Genomic DNA, 19,956 nt, shown 5'->3' on the forward strand with positions numbered 1-19,956 from the left:
AATTTTTTTTAAAGTTTTGACAGAAACCTTTTTTAAAGGCACAACAGTTATCTCATTTAATGTCCTTCATATTAACCAATAGAACTTCCATTTAGGGATTTCTTCCCAGTCCAGCACTGAGATTTACTTACTAGAAGTATCAGTCAGTCCTCCTCTTTGCAGATTCAACCATTTCTTGGAACACTGGCTGGCTGCTTCTGCGGAGGAAAACATCTCTCCCTTATCCTGATTGAGGATTTCTGATGCTGAGCAGAATTCTGAGAAATGTAGTTTAGGGCAAGGCCTTTTGAATTCTCTGGTATAGGGTGCCTCATCTTCCAAAACGACATTTCCCAGAATTCTGTGCTTTCTTTCCCAGCGAACTTTGCTTTCTCCCTGCTGCTTCCCTCTCCTAACAGCAAGAGCCATTAATTTAAAGAGGAAAGGCAACCTTTTTGGCTTGGCTTGGCTTCCTTGCGCTGAAAATGAAGCTGACCTCGGGAGGCCCCCAAGATTTACAAAATGCAAACAAAAAAGTATTGGATACATTTTGATTCTTAGGTTTTTGGAGCTGGGCATGTCCACATGTTGGATATTGCCCCATAAGTATGAATTTAACAAATTTGTTTTGACTTAGGAGGACTAACCAAAAAATTGCACAGCCCTACCAAATACCCCAGATTTTGCTTAGAAGGATATTTGCACCATGTGTCTCCTGGGGAAACAGTCTGGCCTCTTAGCCCTCTGCAACTGGTCACCTCTGGGTCAGACAGAGATATAATTCCTGCTTCCTTTTCTTGTAATAAAAGAACCAGAGGCCGTCTAATGGAGTCAAAGAATGGGAGACTCAGGAGTGACCAAATGGGAAATATTTCTTCACACAGTGTGGAATTCAGTGGTGGAATTTACTCCCACGAGATGTCATATTGGCTATGAGCTTGGGCGGCTTTAAAATTAGATTAGACAAATGGGAAAGAGAAACCCGGGAGGTGTTTTTAAGGCGAGGGAGTCTCAATTCTGCAAGCAGGTGGTTGCTGATTTTGCCTACTTGCAAGAGGGGAGGGTGCATTACAAACATCCTTCAGGAAGAACAAATTCATAATATCATCCCTTGTTGCATCCAGGGTAGCAACTGGGAGGATGCAGTGACTGTAGCTGCTAATATTTTAGTACCTTTCCGATTGGTAATTCCTAAGGAGGCCTTAGAAGTCTTTGTACTCCATATTGTTAAAGTCTTTTGAGGTTCAGTCCCTCCTACAATCCACTCCCTCTATTTCAAGGCTCATGTTCAATGTGAAGAGGTTGAAAAGGTCTCCAGAATGACATGTTCAAAGCCCTACACTGACCATTTAATGCAGTTTCAAACCAGTATTGAAGAAAGTGGTTTATCTGCAAGTAGGAAATCCTAGTACTGGTGTGAGGATGGTAATTACAGAAACCACAGTTTGTTGTCTAGCTGTTCCAGTTTGACTCTCACTTTGAATTGCATTAAATAGTAAGTGTAAATTGTGGGAGTTGGTAAATGTAAATAAATAGAAGCATTACCACAGTTTTTAAACCAGGATATACCCTGCAGTATAATAAAGTGTCACTCAGACTTGTGTAACAAGTAACAGTATCTTTACTTCAGTTCAAAAGTTCAAACAGGGCAACAATATATACAACAGTCTCTTTGAACTCACACAGAGAACAGAAGGGGGTCAAACAGTCCTTTTAAATATTCTTTAAAATATGCCTAATTCCTTAAAAATTATCAGGCTTCAGACCTAGCTGTTTTCAGTCAGCACTCTCCTCACTGTTCAAACTGAAAGTAGCAGTTAGAACCGTTGGTCTCAGCAGCGGCCAATCAGAACTCTGGCCCCTGGCATGCTCAGCCAATCAGCTGCCAACATATGTCTTTCCAGTTAACCCATTACATCATGGCGTCTCTTTTCAAATCCTCCCATAAATGGGGACTGAGAAATAATCAAAGGCCAAAACGGAAGTGATGTTGTCCATGAATAAAATACATATCATTGTCACAGTAAGGCTACAAAGAAATGAGGCAACTCACTTATTAGGGTGTCAATATGTGATGGTGAAGTGCTTTGCCGTCACCAACATCTGTTAAGCCCTAACACCAGTCATTTCAGCACGTGTGTGCATTGATTCATACATTCCTTGTACACCTAAGATATTCTAAATGTACACCTGATGTTGTAGTAGTATGAAAAACAAATGGGGACAGATTTCTGTCTGCAAATATCTCCTTGTCATGCACCTTCCGTAAGGGAACCAGTAATGGCTGTGACTCCCTGTCAAGTAATCTTTTGCTGCCAAACCTGAGTTTGCCTCTGAATAATGTGCACAAAGTCCCCCTGTCTCCAGGATTTATATCAGAGGTTTTAATGGCTTGAGCAGCAAGAGGACAAATAGAGGAAGGATATGTTGAGGGATCTTGGTTTTCTGCCAGGTGGAAAAACAATCCTCTGCAACCTCAAAAGCTGAATCCTAATTTTTCACCACAAGCAGCATAGATTATGAAAAACAGGCAACATTGTTTGACTTTCTCGTTCAATCGAATTTGATTTATTAGTCACAAGTTCCATTCAGCATCAGGAGAAGCGGTATGTGTGATTTGGGTGACAAGCAGCCTTGCTTAGGTATTTTGTTGTTCATTCGTTCAGTCGTCTCAGACTCTTCGTGACCTCATGGACCAGCCCACGCCAGAGCTCCCTGTCGGCCGTTACCACCCCCAGCTCCCTCAAGGTCAGTCCAGTCACTTCAAGAATGCCATCCATCCATCTTGTCCTTGGTCGGCCCCTCTTCCTTTTGCCTTCCACTTTCCCCAGCATAATTGTCTTCTCTAGGCTCTCCTGTCTCCTCATGATGTGGCCAAAGTACTTCAACTTTGTCTCTAGTATCTTTCCCTCCAGTGAACAGTCGGGCTTTATTTCCTGGAGGATGGACTGGTTGGATCTTCTCGCAGTCCAAGGCACTCTCAGCACTTTCCTCCAACACCACAGCTCAAAAGCATCGATCTTCCTTCGCTCAGCCTTCCCTAAGGTCCAGCTCTCACATCCGTAGGTTACTACAGGGAATACCATGGCTTTGACTAGGCGGATCTTTGTTGCCAGTCTGATGTCTCTACTCTTCACTATTTTATCAAGACTGGACATTGCTCTCCTCCCAAGAAGTAAGCGTCTTCTGATTTCCTGGCTACAGTCTGCATCTGCAGTAATCTTTGCACCTAGAAATACAAAGTCTGTCACGGCCTCCACGGTTTCTCCCTCTATTTTCCAGTTGTCAATCATTCTTGTTGCCATAATCTTGGTTTTTTTGATGTTTAGCTGCAACCCGGCTTTTGCGCTTTCTTCTTTCACCTTGATTAGAAGGCTCCTCAGCTCCTCCTCGCTTTCGGCCATCAGAGTGGTGTCATCTGCATATCTGAGGTTGTTAATGTTTCTTCCAGCAATTTTCACCCCAGCTTTGCATTCATCCAGCCCCGCGCATCGCATGATGTGTTCTGCATACAAGTTAAAAAGGTTGGGTGAGAGGATGCAGCCTTGCCGTACGCCTTTCCCAATCTTGAACCAGTCTGTTGTTCCGTGGTCAGTTCTTACTGTTGCAACTTGGTCCTTGTACAGATTCCTCAGGAGAGAGACAAGGTGGCTTGGGATGCCCATCCCACTAAGAACTTGCCACAATTTATTATGATCCACACAGTCAAAGGCTTTAGAATAGTCAATGAAGCAGAAGTAGATGTTTTTCTGAAACTCCCTGCCTTTCTCCATTATCCAGCGGATATTGGCAATCTGGTCTCTCGTTCCTCTGCCTTTTCTAAACCCAGCTTGAACATCTGGCAACTCTCGTTCCATGTATTGCTGGAGTCTTCCTTGCAGGATCTTGAGCATTACCTTACTGGCATGAGAAATAAGGGCCACTGTACGGAAGTTTGAGCAGTCTTTCGCATTTCCCTTTTTTGGTATGGGGATATAAGTTGATTTTTTCCAGTCTGATGGCCATTCTTGTGTTTTCCATATTTGCTGGCAAATGGCATGCATCACCTTGACAGCATCATCTTTTAAGATTTTAAACAGTTCAGCTGGGATCCCGTCGTCTCCTGCTGCCTTGTTGTTAGCAATGCTTCTTAAGGCCCATTCAACCTCACTCCTCAGGATGTCTGGTTCTAATTCATTCACCACACCGTCAAAGCTATCCTCAATATTATTATCCTTCCTATACAGATCTTCTGTATAGTCTCGCCACCTTCTCTTGATCTCTTCAGCTTCTGTTAGGTCCCTGCCATCTTTGTTTCTTATCATACCAATTTTTGCCTGAAATTTACCTTAGGTATTTACTTGGATGCAACTAAACAGGGAGAGGAGGAGGGAGGTAACACCAGAAGCAGGGCTGGTTCTACCATCAGGAAGAGAGAGGTGGGAAATGTTTGGAGTTGTGTGTGTCTCACCCATTGCCCAAGCTACCTTACTGCCCTCAAGAGTAAAGGAGGGATGCCAAGGTTGGCATAGGACTCATTGGAAACTCTGTCCAGTACACTGTAGGGCTGTTGTTGTTGTTGTTGTTGTGTACCTTCAAGTTGTTTCCAACTTAGGCAACCTTAAGGTGACTCTATCATGGGGGTTTCTTGGCAGGATTTGTTTATGGGAGTTTTGTCTTTGCCTTCTTCAGAGGCTGGGAATCATCGAATCAAAGAGTTGGAAGAGACCTCATGGACCATCCAGTCCAACCCCATTCTGCCAAGAAGCAGGAATATTGCATTCAAATCACCCCTGACAGATGGCCATCCAGCCCCTGTTTAAAAGCTTCCAAAGAAGGAGCTTCCACCACACTCCGAGGCAGAGAGTTCCACTGCTGAACGGCTCTCACAGTCAGGAAGTTCTTCCTCATGTTCAGATGGAATCTCCTCTCTTGTAGTTTGAAGCCATTGTTCCTTGTCCTAATCTCCATGGAGACAGTAAACAAGCTTGCTCCCTCCCCCCTGTGGCTTCTTCTCACATATTTATACATGGCTATCATATCTCCTCTCATCCTTCTCTTCTTCAGGATAAACATGCCCAGCTCCTTAAGCCGCTCCTCATAGGACTTGTTCTCCAGACCCTTGATCATTTTAGTCGCCCTCCTCTGGACACATTCCAGCTTGTCAATATCTCTCTTGAATTGTGGTGCCCAGAATTGGACACAATATTCCAGGTGTGGTCTAACCAAGGCGGAATAGAGGGGTAGCATGACTTCCCTAGATCTAGACACTATGCACCTATTGATGCAGGCCAAAATCCCATTGGCTTTTTTTGCCGCCACATCACATTGTTGGCTCATATTTAACTTGTTGTCCACGAGGACTCCAAGATCTTTTTCACACGTACTGCTCTCGAGCCAGGCATTGTCCCCCATTCTGTATCTTTGCATTTTGTTTTTTCTGCCTAAGAGGAGTATCTTGCATTTGTCACTGTTGAACTTCATTTTGTTAGTTTTGGCCCATCATCTCTCTAATCCGTCAAGATTGTTTTGAATTCCGCTCCTGCCCTCTGGAGTATTGGCTATCCCTCCCAATTTGGTGTTGTGAATGTGACTTTACCGTGGTGGAGAATGTGACTTTACCATGATCTGGGTTGTTGTAGGTTTTTTCGGGCTATATGGCCATGTTCTGGAGGCATTCTCTCCTGACGTTTCGCCTGCATCTATGTCAAGCATCCTCAGAGGTAGTGATTCCAGCCATGAAAGCCTTTGACAATACATTTACCATGATCATCCAGTGAGTTTCCATGACTAGGCAGGGATTTGAACCCTGATTTCCAGAGTCCTTGTCCATTACTCAAGCCACTGCACCATTAGTTCCTTGCTTTTTATGACTTTGTTTGTTGTGTGTACAAGAGATACCATCACTATGGTTTATTTTTAATTGTTTATTTTTAATTGTTCTTTGTGAAAATAACAACAAACATGCTATCAGCATGTTGATAACTACCAACATAACTACTTAGTAACATAGTTGTCTCTTAAATGGTTTGAAGGCAATGAATTAGTTTCATTGTTATTATGTGTGTGCATGAATGTTTCTTCAAGCTGCTGGTTGATTTATGGTGACCCCATGAAAATCATAAGGTTTTCTGAGGAAAGGAATACTCAGAAGTTATTCTGCCAATTCCTTCCTCTGAAATATAGTCAACAGCACCTGTTATTTCTTGGCAGTCTTCCACCCAAATACTAAGCTGCTTAGCTTCGAAGATCAGATGAGAACTAGTGCCTTTGGGGCATTTAGGCCATATCGTTAGTGTCTTATCACAAATGCAACATATCCAAACTCTGCAAGAGATATTCAAATGTATAGTCAATAACACATGTTCTTGAGTGGGAGGCCGCAAGAGCAACTGACCACAAACAGCCTACTCCACATGTTCACTGATCTGTGATCTGGTAGGATCCACAGTAAACAGTTTTGACTTTTGCAGATTTGATTATTCACAGATGTGATTAAAATGTTATGTCTAAGGCCCCTTTCTACACTGCCCTATATCCCAGGATCTGATCCCAGGTTATCTGCTTATCTAAGATTATCTAGCAGTTGAGACTTATATAATCCAGTTCAAAGCAGACAACTTAGTATCAGAACTTGGGATATAAGGCCAGTGTAGAAGAAGCCTAAGAAACTCTGGGTCCTTCAGTGTGACTCTGTGGTCAATTTTTCCAGTGATGACGGAGAACCTTTGCCTTTGAAGACTGTTCAGAAACTTCAGTAAGTCCAAAGGGTGGCAGCCAGGTTACTTATTGGAGCGATATAAAGGGAGCATACCACCCCCCTGCTGTGTCAGCTCCTCTGGCTGCCGGTCCACTTCTGAGCACAATTCAAAGTGCTGGTCTTGATTTATAAAGCCCTTGATTTATAAAGCCCAGCTTACCTGTCCGAATGTATCTCCCTCAACGTCCCACCTCGCAGTTTAAGATCGTCCAGGGAGGCCCTGCTCTCAGCAGTCTTCCACCCAAATACTAATTTAGAAACAAATATAACAAGTCTTGGAGATGGTGTAGACATGGATATGAGAAAAGTAAGGGAAACCACGGATGTTCCCATCCACAATCAGTTCTTTTAGATCCTCCCAAACAGTGGCTATTATAATCTACTATGTTTGCATCTTTTGGCTACCCTAATAAAACTCTCACTGTTGTGGGCATATTGTTCTTTTCATTAGTTGTCATCAAGTCTTGGCTTACAGTGTTCCTATGAATGAGAGACCTCCAAGTCACTTTGCTCAGGTCTTGCAAACTCAGGGCCATAACTTCCTTGATTGAGGTTGTCATGCTGGTTGGGGGAGTTGGGGAGTTCTCAATAAAAATGGTAAACTTCTGCAATATTGTGTGTGATTTTTCTGTACTTCCTTTGCAATCCATTCTGTCACTGTTCTCTCTTGTTGCTATAATTGGGTTTGTGAAGTTGATTGGTCATATCAGGAATTTGATGAGAGAGACGCAGCACTAGCCCTGTGCGCCTGGTACTCCATCTGACAGGAAATCCAGAGCAATTTCCTTGTTCAGGTCATATATATCTATTACCCGTTGCTAATACTTCCTGCAAGTGGATTTGAAATATTGATGCTAATTGCTCCTCCTGTTCTCATGGTAGCACATTAAGCAGGTAAAACTAACAAGCTGTGTTTCCTTTTTAAAGTAGAGGGGGATTAATAGTCGACAGACCTAGAGAAGCCCAGGTGCCCAGAATCTTCCTCTGGGTGGCTTTCAAAGGGACATTATTTGACCCGGTCTAACATTGGGCAACACACATGTTAGTGGATCAAATGTTAGATATGTTTCTTGGGCCCTTTCATACACAGCTGAATAATATCTCACATTTCTGCTTTGAACTGGAATATATGGCAGTGTGGACTCAGATAACCAAGTTCAAAGCAAATATTGTGGGATTTTCTGCACTGATATTCTGGGTTATATGGCTGTGTGGAAGGGCCCTGTGTCTGTCTGACCCACTGATTCCAAAAAGGGCACATGTTTTTGCTTATCAGCTCTAGTTTTTGAGATGCGGAGCATATGCCTTCCTGGAATAAAGGAATAATTCCCAGCAAAATGTCCTTACAAATGCACTTTAACCACTGGATTGCGTTGGACTGTGCCCCTCACTTTTTTAAAACCTTCCTACAAGATATATCCTATCTTGTCGTGCCCAGCATTATTTTTTAAATTGTAAATTATTACATCTGGCCTGGCCATAGGCTTTTAAATCCTGTGTGTTATTGATATATGTGATTTATATTATTTTGCATTGCATTGTATTGTTTTGTTTATTGCTTTTCTGTTTTGATGTGTTATTGGACTTGGCCTCATGTAAGCTGCTCCGAGTCCCTCGGGAAGATGGTAGTGGGGTATAAATAAAGATTATTATTATTATTATTATTATTATTATTATTATTATTATTTGCCATATATCAGTCTTCATCTGCTGACCCATAGAAAACCATGATAAGCATATCTAAGAAATTAGAGCTGATTCTGTCTTTCCAATGCAATTTTCTGAATCAGTGCCCCAAATAACCCCAGGAACATGCCTAAATAACAAGACACCAAGAAAAAAATATTTGTTTTGTTTGGCTGTGTTATGGAGAGATCTACAAGGATGGGTGGCTTCCTTGAGAGTGATGCCAATCAAGAGGCACACAAAGACTAGGACTGGAATGGGCAGACTTTAGGCCTTGTCATGCCAGTTCAGCATTAGCCCAGGAACTGATGTTTCCAAACCGAAATCTGAAACCTAAGCTCCTAATGGTGTCATTTGAGCATTATCCATTAATTACTAAGCACAGTTGCTCACAGCTTGCTGTTCAAATGCACAACTACCCAGGGAGAAATACCATTGTCCCTCCACATTTGCAGTTTTAACTTTTGTGGATTTCATTACTCACCAGGTTTATTAAAAACATTCTCTCCAGGAATCTGTAGATCCAGAATAATGCTGAAAGACCTAGAAATTCATAGAGAGTTGTCTTCTCAAGGGGAAAAAAGTAATTTCTTGATTCGTGGGTCCCAAACCACAGGAAAATGTTGAGGGCTATCTGTATTTTACTGTTTGGAAATCAAGGCATAATTTCCCAGAGCTAGGTGAATTGAGGAGATTATATCTTCTCACTTACTCAGGGAGATTGGATAAGGAACCTTTACTTTAGCTACTTGCCTGCAGTCAGAAACTGGATGCATTGCTGAGCGAAGAAGAGGGTGAGCCCTGGCACTAAAATGACTGGGAGGGAAAGAGAAAACTACATAACTATGTAAATACACAGGCCCTTTGGAGTGTCTTTGCAAGCTAAAGCCATGGATTAAGGCTTACAAATTGTAGCAAGCTGCTGCTTTAATCGCTGGAGAATTGTACATAGCTGTTTCCTCTTGGCTGGAACCAAGGCCACCAAAATGGGAGAATCCCTTCCTCGATCTTCTGCCTTGAGATAACCCATAGAAGCTGGGGATACAGGGTCCGGAGAACTGACAATACTTTATAGGTCTGTGAGATAAGCTTTTATTCTGAAGTGATCAAAAAAGGGAAGCTGACATGGTTATTGCCTTATTGGTAGAGATCAGGTGGAAGAAGGGAGCACTTGTGGCCCTACAGTCCTTTGTGTCCTTTCCATTTTCCATTCTCTGTTGGAAGACAATGGCTGTGGACAGATGTTGGGGGTTGAAACAGATACTGTCATCTAGCATGATGACAGTGTCTTATTAAAAGATCTTTTAGAGTTAAAGTCATAGGAGCCCTGTAGTTCAGTCTAGCAACCCTAATTTCAGAGCAAGATACTTCGGAGCACACACACAGTTGAGGAATATGTTCTAAGTAACACAACAGAAACTTGCACATACAAGAGTCCCACAGGCGCGCACGTACAGTGACACACTTCTTAATTTTCCCCACACCAACTGAAGTCTTGATTTTATCAGACTAATTTAGGTAAGGCATGAAATAGGGTTTTTATTTTTAGTATGACTCACAGAATCTTCCAGACATCATAACTGGGGAGGGAATTTTGGGAATGGTAATTCAAAACAGAAAACCTACTAAGCTCTGAATTTAGGGAGGGAAAGAGACTCGTATTCTCAGTGTGAAACCATTCTGAGCCTGAAAAAAAATCTGTTTTGCTGAAAATCACCTGGAGGTCTCCTAAGAGAACCCAATCTGCTTTTCTGTCTCTTGGAAAGACAAGCTATACAGATGATTGATGAATGCTTACTTAATGTTCTGACTTTCCCATTGTCTTTTTTTTTCCTCACAGGGGGAGTTGTTGAGCCCATGTCGATGTGCGGGGTCTGTCCGCTGCACCCACCAGCCCTGCCTGATTCGATGGATCAGTGAGAGGGGCTCCTGGAGTTGTGAGCTGTGCTATTTCAAGTACCAGGTCTTAGCTATCAGCACAAAGAACCCCTTGCAGGTAAGCCCAGGGTAGCAACCTATCAGTTGAACTGTTTGAGTGGGTGGAGGGAGGAAGATTAGCTGCAGACGATACTAGGCAAAATACATATCTGGGCATATTCATGTCCATGTGGTGGCCTACTAGCAAAGTCTGCCAACTGCTTTTTTTTGCTTTTCTTCCCACTCTCTTGAGTTGTGGGCAGGACTATTCATTATACAAAATGAAGAGATGGTGCCAAATACACTCCCATATTATTTATTATTTACCATATTAGGAGAGAACCAAAGGTACAGTTGTAATGTATTTAAGAAACACAAAGTTTGCAAACTTGACATTATATTAAATTTCCTTTGATCAGTAGCTGGACACTTGGAGTGCCTCTGGTGTTGCTATAAGAAGGTCCTCCATTGTGCCATGTGGCAGGGCTCAGGGTGCATTGTAATAGTTGGTCTGTGGTTTGCTCTTCTCCACACTTACATGTCGTGGACTCCACTTTGTGGCCCCATTTCTTAAGGTTGACTCTGCATGTCATGGTGCCAGAGCGCAGACTGTTCAGGGCCTCCCATATGTATCCCTAGCTGATCCTGCAGCCTTCCAATGCAATCTTAGCCTACTGCCATTGTGTTGAATAATAATAATAATAATAATAATAATTATTATTATTATTATTATTATTATTATGTTTATTTATGCCCTGCTTTTTCTCTCCACAAGGAGACTCAAAGCAACTAAAAAGAATCAGATGTCAAGCCAGTCCATTTGGACTTTGTATGTGACATTGGGGTGGAATATGGAGAAATACTGCTTCTTCACCTCAGGCATTTTGGGGGCAACCCTGGCTATTTTAAGTGGAGCACATCAAGAGCAAACAGACAATGTGTCTCACAAATGTTCAGAGTTTGGAAAGGTTAATTTTGTTGAACTCCCGTTCTCAGAGTTATCCATGCAACATGGTTATTTGTCATGCTGGCTGGGTATTCTTGGGAGTTTTAGATTAGAAAAAGCCAAATTCCCATGTTTTATGCCAGATATAGAGAGTCAGCTACCAGTGTAGGTAAAAGGCTGCACTTTAGCCCATACTAGAAGGGTATGTTCTGCTTACCAAGCAAGTTCTGTGTTTTGACACTTATATGTTCATGAACAAATCAGTTTGCTTTTAGGGCTGAATTTTGTACTCTTATATTACCATGTTATGGTGCTATCTGGCCCTAACATGTGAATTATGGTGTTTTTTTAAATCTATTGTATTGTATTGTGTTAAGTTCCATGATTTACCAGATATGGTGAGGAGAATGTTCACCATATGAAAAGTGACACGCAAAAATTGTCATCATGGTGATTTTGTAGTAGGGGGGAAAATGAATCGATCCTGATTCATGTGCAGATGGATAGTTTGGCAACATCAGTCATTGTCCTCAACACAGGGTACACGTTGTTCTGAGAAAAGCAACTAAACAGCTCCATCCCTCCAGGAGTAGGAATCATATGCCCCTCTAGATGTTGTAGCCCTGCAGCTCCCACTAGTGAACATAGTCCCAATGTGAAGAGTGTTTGGTGCTGCAGTACAACATCATCTGGAGGGACACATAATACCATATGTTCCCTACTCCTCTTAGAGGGAACCTTCAAGGTATACAGGAATTGCAACCAGAAAAGTTGCTATTTGAAGTGTAAACCCACCCCCACCTCCTGCAGTCATAATAGCTGGGAGATTCTGTAAGTCATTGTGCCCAAAAGTACTGTATATTCTGGCGTATAAGACTACTTTTTAACCCAAGAAAATCTTCTCAAAAGTCAGGGGTCGTCTTATGTGCGGGAGTAGTCTTACACGCTGGAGTAGCCTTATGCATGGGAGTTGTCTTACATGCGGGAGTAGTCTTATACATTGGGAGTCGTCTTATAGAGCGGGTGCTGAAACATCCAATCCAGACTGGAGATTCTGTGGTTGCTGCATATTGTGGGGGGAGCTCAAAAATGGCAATGGCCGCGACCCTGCCATATGCAGCGACTGTATGAAAGCATTAAAGGCGACACTGTACAAGTATGGTAGAAGAACATCCATTCATCAGGATTCGTGGACTTAATGCAATCTTGATGGTGAGGTGAAGGGGCGCCTCACCGGGAAGGTGTAAGTGAAGGGAGGAGCAAGCTGCAGGCATCCGGGGCACCCGGGGTATGGAAAAAAGAGATAGAGTGGCTCTGGGCCCAGAAAAACACACCTCTTTTACCTGTCTGGCCTGCCCTTGTATCCTATTACTGTACCTCCTCCTCTGCCTCTCACATCTCGCTCCTGAAGACTGCAGTGAAGTGGTGCAGGTGCACATGTGCGAGATCTGAGAGGCAGAGAAGGAGGTACAGTAATAGGAAAATTACCATATTGAAATCAAATCTGATACTTTTAAAATTTTTATTTGGTGTGTGTTGGAAGAGGGGTAGTCTTATACGGCGAGTATATCCCAAACTCTATATTTTAACTGGAAAAGTTGGGGGTCGTCTTATACACCCTGTCGTCCTATATGCCGGAATATATGGTAACTTTTTCAAGGTCTGATTAGATTTGAATGCAGTCCTGATATGATTGCCCCATCAGATTTCCGTTCTGACTTGAGCTGCCAAAATTGAGAAATGTAACCAGCACATATGGCAAAAATTATGCGGAGATGAATGACAGCGCAGCTATAAGCCTTTGTGGAATTAGGGGTGCAAAGACTCATAGGTTTGCATTCACACATCTCTGTGTGCACACAAGCACAACACCAGGAAATAATCATGCCAGATTTCCTGAATTAGGGCTGCACCTTGTAGCATCTTTGAACAGGGCTGACCCCAAATGTTTTGTTGCCAGAGGTAAACAAGTAGTATTTCCCTATACTCCACCCCAACTTCACATACATTATCTGTGACTTATGGGAGTCATATCACAGCATATCTGCAGGACAGCTGATTCACCAATCTGTTTATAGAAGATGCGAATTCATTTGCCACAAAACCTTAATACATCACAATGATACCTACAGTATAATCTGTGGCAGCTTTCACAGAGCATTCTCAGAGTATGTTGGACTATAGCCTTCATCATCCCCAGACAGCATAGCTAGTAGTAGGAATAGATTGCTTTGAATGATGGTGGACCTTCCTTCTTTGGAGGTTTTTAACTGGATGGGCATCTTTCAGGAATTCTTTCGTTGTGTGTTCCTACATGGTAAGGAACTGGAATAAATGCTCCTTATAAAATGCCATATAAAATCCAGATTATCTGCTTCGAACTGGATTATATGACAATGTAGACTCATATAAAGCAGATAATGGGGATTATCTACTTTGATAATCTGGATTATGTGGCAATAGCCTTTGAAGCTGAAGACAGCATGGATAAACCTTGGGCACTTGGAGGTCTTAAAATATCTGGAGGGCCAACATTTGGCAAGCTGACCTAGAATGCATTCTTCCTGCTAGTAGTCATTGCATGGGGAGATTACTAGTTAATATGATTGACAAATGGAATGGCCCTGGATTATGATTTGGATTGTGTGGTTTTAATTGATGTTTTAATAATTGATGTTATAACTGCTTTGAATTTTAATGTTTTTGTTTATTTTGTGGATATTATATATGTATGGCTTTGAATTGTTGCCTATTGTAAGGCTATTTTGAGTCCTCTTCAGTGTGAGAAGGGTGGGGTACAAATACAGTAAATAAATAAATAGTAGGAATGCAGTCCATCTGCCATGGTTGATTTCTTTATTAAGGAGCACTTGATACCCCAAGAGAACTTGAAACATAGCTTATGCAGCCTGGTTCTTGGGACATTCTTCCTGTAGCATTCCAGTAATCTTATTTTGGTTGTAGGTTGTGCAGTGCAAAGGAGAAACAGAAACAGAGCATGCAGTATTTTAGAGTGCCAGTTAGTATCAAAGTTGTGTATCCTGCATCTCTGGTGCATTGATTTCCTGAGATTCTGCACTCCTCCTAAAGCACAGAATGATCCCATGTCTGTCGGGAATATGTCCCAGTACTTTGCATTAATATGCAAAATCTTATTGAATGAATGGCTTCTGGTGGAAGCATATTATAGATCACTGCTTCTTGAACTATGGATCCTAACCCCAAATGGAGTCCTCTTATCTTTGTGTTGTGGTCCTGAAACTTTTTCTAAATGTCTCCTAGTGCCTGTTTTAGACATTTACACAAATCTGCTGTGTTTATAGTCGACTCTGTAGAAGATGCTTCAGCTGTCCTTCATAAAAAGGGAAATTAGCTTGATGAGCAAGCCTTGCAAATGCTGATTTGTTATCAGTAAATATTGATCTTTATATATATTTTATATACCTATACACCTGGAGTCTATAGGTATAGAACATACGTATAAAAATCAAATATTTATATACCTATATACATGCGGTTGAGGCCACCTGGTGGCGCAGCAGGTTAAACCACTGACCTGCTGAACTTGCTGACTGAAATGTTGGCAGTTTGAATCCGGGTGAGCTCCCGCTGTTAGCCCCAGTTTCTGCCAACCTAACATTTCAAAAACAAGCAAATGTGAGTAGATCAATAGGTACCGTTTCTGCGGGAAGGTAACGGCGCTCCATGCAGTCATGCTGGCCACATGACCTAGAAGGTGTCTATGGACAACATCGGCTCTTTGGATTAAAAATGGAGATGAGCACTCCCCCCCCCCCCCCCCCAAAGTCGGACTCGACTAGACTTAATGTCGAGGGGAAACCTTTACCTTTACTTTATACCTAGGGTCAGGTAAAAATGTCTTTGACCAAATGAAGTCCCAAGTGGAAAAGTTGAAGAAGCCCTGCCATGGACTGGCGCTGGAAAACCTTTGAAATGCTTAGAGGATATCTCCCTAGGCATCACTAGGTCCTCCAGTACAACTCTGTCAAATTTGGGTGGAAGCAAATAATAGAGGGCCCTGAAAATGCCAAGAGAGGACATATTTTGCTAGACATGTGTAGATGAGTCCATAACTATTATAACCCCAATTTCTCCACCGTGCAGCCAAATCTCCTCCAGCCACAGTTAACCACTGTTGTGATTTTTTTTCCTCTGCAGTGGCAGGCCATTTCCCTGACGGTGATTGAAAAGGTGCAAATCGCAGCCATCATCTTGGGTTCACTGTTCCTCATCGCCAGCATCTCGTGGCTCATCTGGTCGTCCCTCAGCCCTTCGGCCAAGTGGCAGCGGCAGGACCTCCTTTTCCAGATCTGCTATGGGATGTACGGTTTTATGGACATTGTGTGCATAGGTGAGAGCTTCCCTCCCGCTTTTCGGTGCCTTACTTCTCCTCCCAGTTAGCATGAACCGGCAGGATGCCAGAGGCAGAGAAATGGAAAGCAATTTTTCACTCACTTTGTGATGCCTCTGTGGAACTCAATGCGGAGGAATGTGACGGTGGATTTCTGAAGATTTCTAGGCATTAGAGGGGCCCAATTCCCAAGCACTGCCTCCGAGGAATAGTCGTAGGAGCTTGCTAACACACCGGCTGAAATTAGGATCGGTAGTATATGTGTTTCCATTGAGGTCAGAAAGCACTTCTCTCTAGGCATGTTTTATTGCGTCCTGGTTTTGCTGGAGATTGTAACAATTTGCTCCCGTTTGTTAGGTACCTCTCCCTTCCTCTCACTCTTTCTTTTCTACCCCCTCTGGGCATTTTTTTAAAAATAGCTCTACCAATAGTCTTGATGCTGCAGAATTATTTGTAACCCTGGGCTTGATGCAAGCACCAAATTGTGCATTGCTTTCAGAATTCAGCTTCCTGAGTCTCTAAGCCCTTTTTAATATACGAGAAATACATGTCCTTGCCCACATGGATGTGGAGACAGCAAGTAATAACAATGCTTGATTAAATCCTAGAAGTTCAGTGGCAAGAAGATTGAACAAGTTTTCCATTAGGTAGCTCCACTACTTCATGTAGCTCCTGTCTCCTCCCTAGAAAATAAAATATGCAGATTTTTAAATTTAAAAAAAAATCACAGAAATCAGCTTCAGTTATGTCATTCATACAGGGCACAGAATTTAGCTATTTGGATAGTGAATGAAAATTATAGTCAGCCTATGAAAGGCTCCAGTGGTGCAGCAGATTAAACTGCTGCTGAACTTGCTGACTGAAAGGTCGGCAGTCTGAATCCAGGAAGCAGGGTGAGCTCCCTCTATTAGCCCCAGCTTCTTCCAACCTAGCAGTTTGAAAACATGTGAATGTGAGTAAATCAATGGTTATTGCTCCAGCAGGAAGGTAATGCCGCTCCATGCAGTCATGCTGGCCATGTGACCTTGGAGGTATCTACTGACAACGCTGGCTCTTCATCTTAGAAATAGAAATGAGCACCACCCCCCAGAGTCGGACATGACTGGACTTAATGTCAAGGGGACACCATTACCTTTACTATGAGAAAAATACTCAGGTGTCAGGGATTTTCTCTCAGTCATAATGGGAGTTCTTTGTCAGTATTTACACAACTCTTTGCCTGACATTATATCTGGATTTAGCCCAGAGCAATTTCTGGGTGTCTGGCGGCTACAAGGGCTCCTCCTTGGACCTTGAAAGAATGTGTCAATTGTATTATTTCATTTAAATACAAGGGTGATGAGAGAATGTATGCCATGTTTTTGGCCCCGGTCTGTATTAGTGACACAAGACGCCATTTTCAAAAGGCTTGACATGAACCAGAATCCATGTGCAGTTTTGAAAATAAGTTTCTCCTCAGCCTGAACCAGCTTTTGAGGTTGTCTTTTGTTTTCCTTATATCAATTCTATTCTGAATGATAGTGTATCTGTGAGATTTGCATCTATGGACCCTTCCACACAGCCATATAACCCAGAATATCAAGACAGGAAAACCCACAGTATCTGCTTTGAACTGGGTTATCTGAGTCCACATTGCCAAATATGCCTGTTCAAAGCAGATAATGCAAGATTTTATTCAGCTGTGTAGAAGAAACCCACATTAAGATGAAAGAAAGACCTAATGAGGAATGAGGAGTGTGTCATTCTCCAGAGGTTTGATGAGAACTCACATCATCTCTTTTCCTTGGCAATGTTGGCTGTCATTAATAGGAGGTGAAGTCCAATATTTGGACACACTCGCGTGTTCTCTCCCTTCCCAAACTAAGGGAATGGGTCTTCAGATCCAAATAGGTAAATATAACATCAGGAATCAATCAGCAGACCAGTCATAAAAGACACAAACCATTTCAGGAATTCAGAGGCTCTCAATATAATCCTTAGAATGTCAGCTTTTGTTTTCTTATCTTTCTGGACCTCACATGGCAGAAATAAATCTTGGAACTACAATGGCACAAAAACTGAGGTACCTGAAGCTAAGAAGTGAATAAAACTCAGAACCGTCATGTCGTTAGTTTTGTTTCATTTATTGTTCCAGCAAAACTATGCATGTTTTCTGGGTTGCTGTGAATTTTCTGGGCTGTATCACCATGTTTGCCCACATCTATGGCCAGCATCCTCAGAGGTTGTGAGGTTTGTTGGAAACTAGGAAAGTGAGGTTTATATATCTGTGGAATAATGTCCAGAGTGGGAAAAAGAGAAAATGTGAATGTTGCAATTGGCCACCTTGATTAGCATTCTATGGCCTTGCAGCCTCAAAGCCTGGCTGGGTGCTGCCTGGGGGATCCTTTGTTGGGAGGTGTTAGCTGGCCCTGATTGATTCAACTCTGGTTCTGATAGTAACAGTTTCTCCCCGTTCAATATGTTGTCGAAGGCTTTCATGGCCAGAATCACTGAGTTGCTGTGAGTTTTCCGGTTTGTATGGCCATGTTCCAGAAGCATTCTCTCCTGATGTTTCACCCACATCTGTGGCAGGCATCCTCAGAGGTTGTGAGGTTTGTTGGAAACTAAGCAAGTGAGGTTTACATACCTGTGGAATGTCCAGGATGCATGGTTTTGTGAAACCAAAACCAACCCAAACCAAATAATGAGAAATTGGGAGTTCAGGGCCCATCAGGAAAGTGGTAACAGAAGCTGTATTCACGACATTATTCCATAATGTATATAACTTAGTCACAGGTTTCTAGATTGCAAAGTGTTTCTGACATGACTCTTGGAGCTGAACACATGGCCAATCCTTGGAGGGAGAAGCATCCATCTGTCCGCTAGGCTGGCATGTCGTTGTATAGTTTACAAACCATCCCGGCCTCCGCCCCTTCCCACTCCCATCCATCGCACAACCTTCTGGTTCCCTCTTCCCCCTCACTTCTGTTTGCCTCCCAGATGCCAAGCATCCATTATGATCTCAAGCATAAGTAAGCCAGTTACCTCCTTTGAAATCCCTGTCTGATTCACATGCCTCAATTCCAGTCCTTCTAAACTAGTAAAGTATGCAGCATTTGGCTGAGTGCGGTGAGTGACAGCATCAGAGGACAAAACAAAAAACTCCTGAACAATTTCAAGTAACCCTGGCCACTGTGAACTCACCCTGCCCTGCTGTAAGGATGGCCTGTCTAGGGCTACAGAGCAATGAGAGGCTAAAAACCAAGGATTCAGTCCTATTGATTACTAGAGGAGACTCATTGATTTAGTTGTCGACCTAGATTTGATGCTTCGATTCCATTGCTGAGATTGACACTAAGGTTTAATTTTATGATGAACATCTTAGGGCTTGTTTGGTTTTTGCTAGCAAAATAATAATAATAATAATAATAATAATAATAATAATAATAAATTTGTGTCAGGAGCAACTTGAGAAACTGCAAGTCACTTCTGTTGTGTAATAATAATAATAATAATAATAATAATAATAATAATTTATTTGTAGACCGCTCTGTCTCCTCAAATGGACTCGGGGTGGTTTCCAATACATATGGCAAACATTCAATGCTTACAAATAACATATAAACAAGTTACAGCAAAACAAACTACATCAAACAATATACAAGCAACATACAAATATTCAGTATATTCTATTAAATCATTATTATTGTAAAGATACCATAGATATTGTTACAACCTATTATGATATCAATATTATTGCTGTAATAATACTATTGATATGGGCCTTCAAGTGGCAACCCTGTCATGGGATTTTTGTGACAAGGTTTATTCAGAGGGGCTTCCTCCAAAGCTGAGATCTTGAGTTGTCTAAGCTCTTCCAGTGAGTTTTTGTGGCTAAGTAAAGATCGGAATCCTGGTCTCCCTGAGTCCTTATCCAACACTAACCTACTGTACCATGCTACCTGTAAATAACAACAACATAGGATTAGTAGTACTAAATCTAAAAATCAAATCATTTTATTTCGGTCATAGATCAGCACAGATACTAAATCTATTCTACTTGGGGTATTATTATTATTATTATTATTATTATTATCATTAGAAACACAACAAGATAAGCCCACAGCAGACACTCTGCTGGCTGTTGAATTGGATCACACGTCGGACACTTCCCAAGAAACTTTGTTTTTTGTGTCTGTCACAAACTATGTTGAATTGGTTGACTCTATGAGATATTCATTGAAAAACTGTAACAAAATACACTGTAGGTTGTCCTACACAAACAAAATTTTTGCATTTTAATAAACTTTTCCATGTTTATATGACAGAATCAATTAG

General features: G+C 42.0%; 1 protein-coding gene and 1 long non-coding RNA gene across 2 annotated transcripts in view; both read left to right on the forward strand.

Moving 5' to 3' along the window:
- Nucleotides 1-19,956, forward strand: part of LOC137096117 (uncharacterized) — a 337,069-nt gene that overhangs the window by 265,205 nt on the left and 51,908 nt on the right. The gene's annotated exons all lie outside the window — the stretch shown is intronic.
- The window catches only part of MARCHF9 (membrane associated ring-CH-type finger 9), an 87,374-nt gene that overhangs the window by 52,190 nt on the left and 15,228 nt on the right, over nucleotides 1-19,956 (forward strand). Inside the window, exons 2-3 of the mRNA XM_060762831.2 lie at nucleotides 10,245-10,400; nucleotides 15,447-15,639. Of these exons, the coding sequence (XP_060618814.2) occupies nucleotides 10,245-10,400; nucleotides 15,447-15,639 (349 nt within the window). The remainder of the gene's footprint in view (nucleotides 1-10,244; nucleotides 10,401-15,446; nucleotides 15,640-19,956) is intronic.

The sequence above is a fragment of the Anolis sagrei genome, chromosome 2 (assembly GCF_037176765.1).
Source record: "Anolis sagrei isolate rAnoSag1 chromosome 2, rAnoSag1.mat, whole genome shotgun sequence".
Taxonomy (NCBI): domain Eukaryota; kingdom Metazoa; phylum Chordata; class Lepidosauria; order Squamata; family Dactyloidae; genus Anolis; species Anolis sagrei.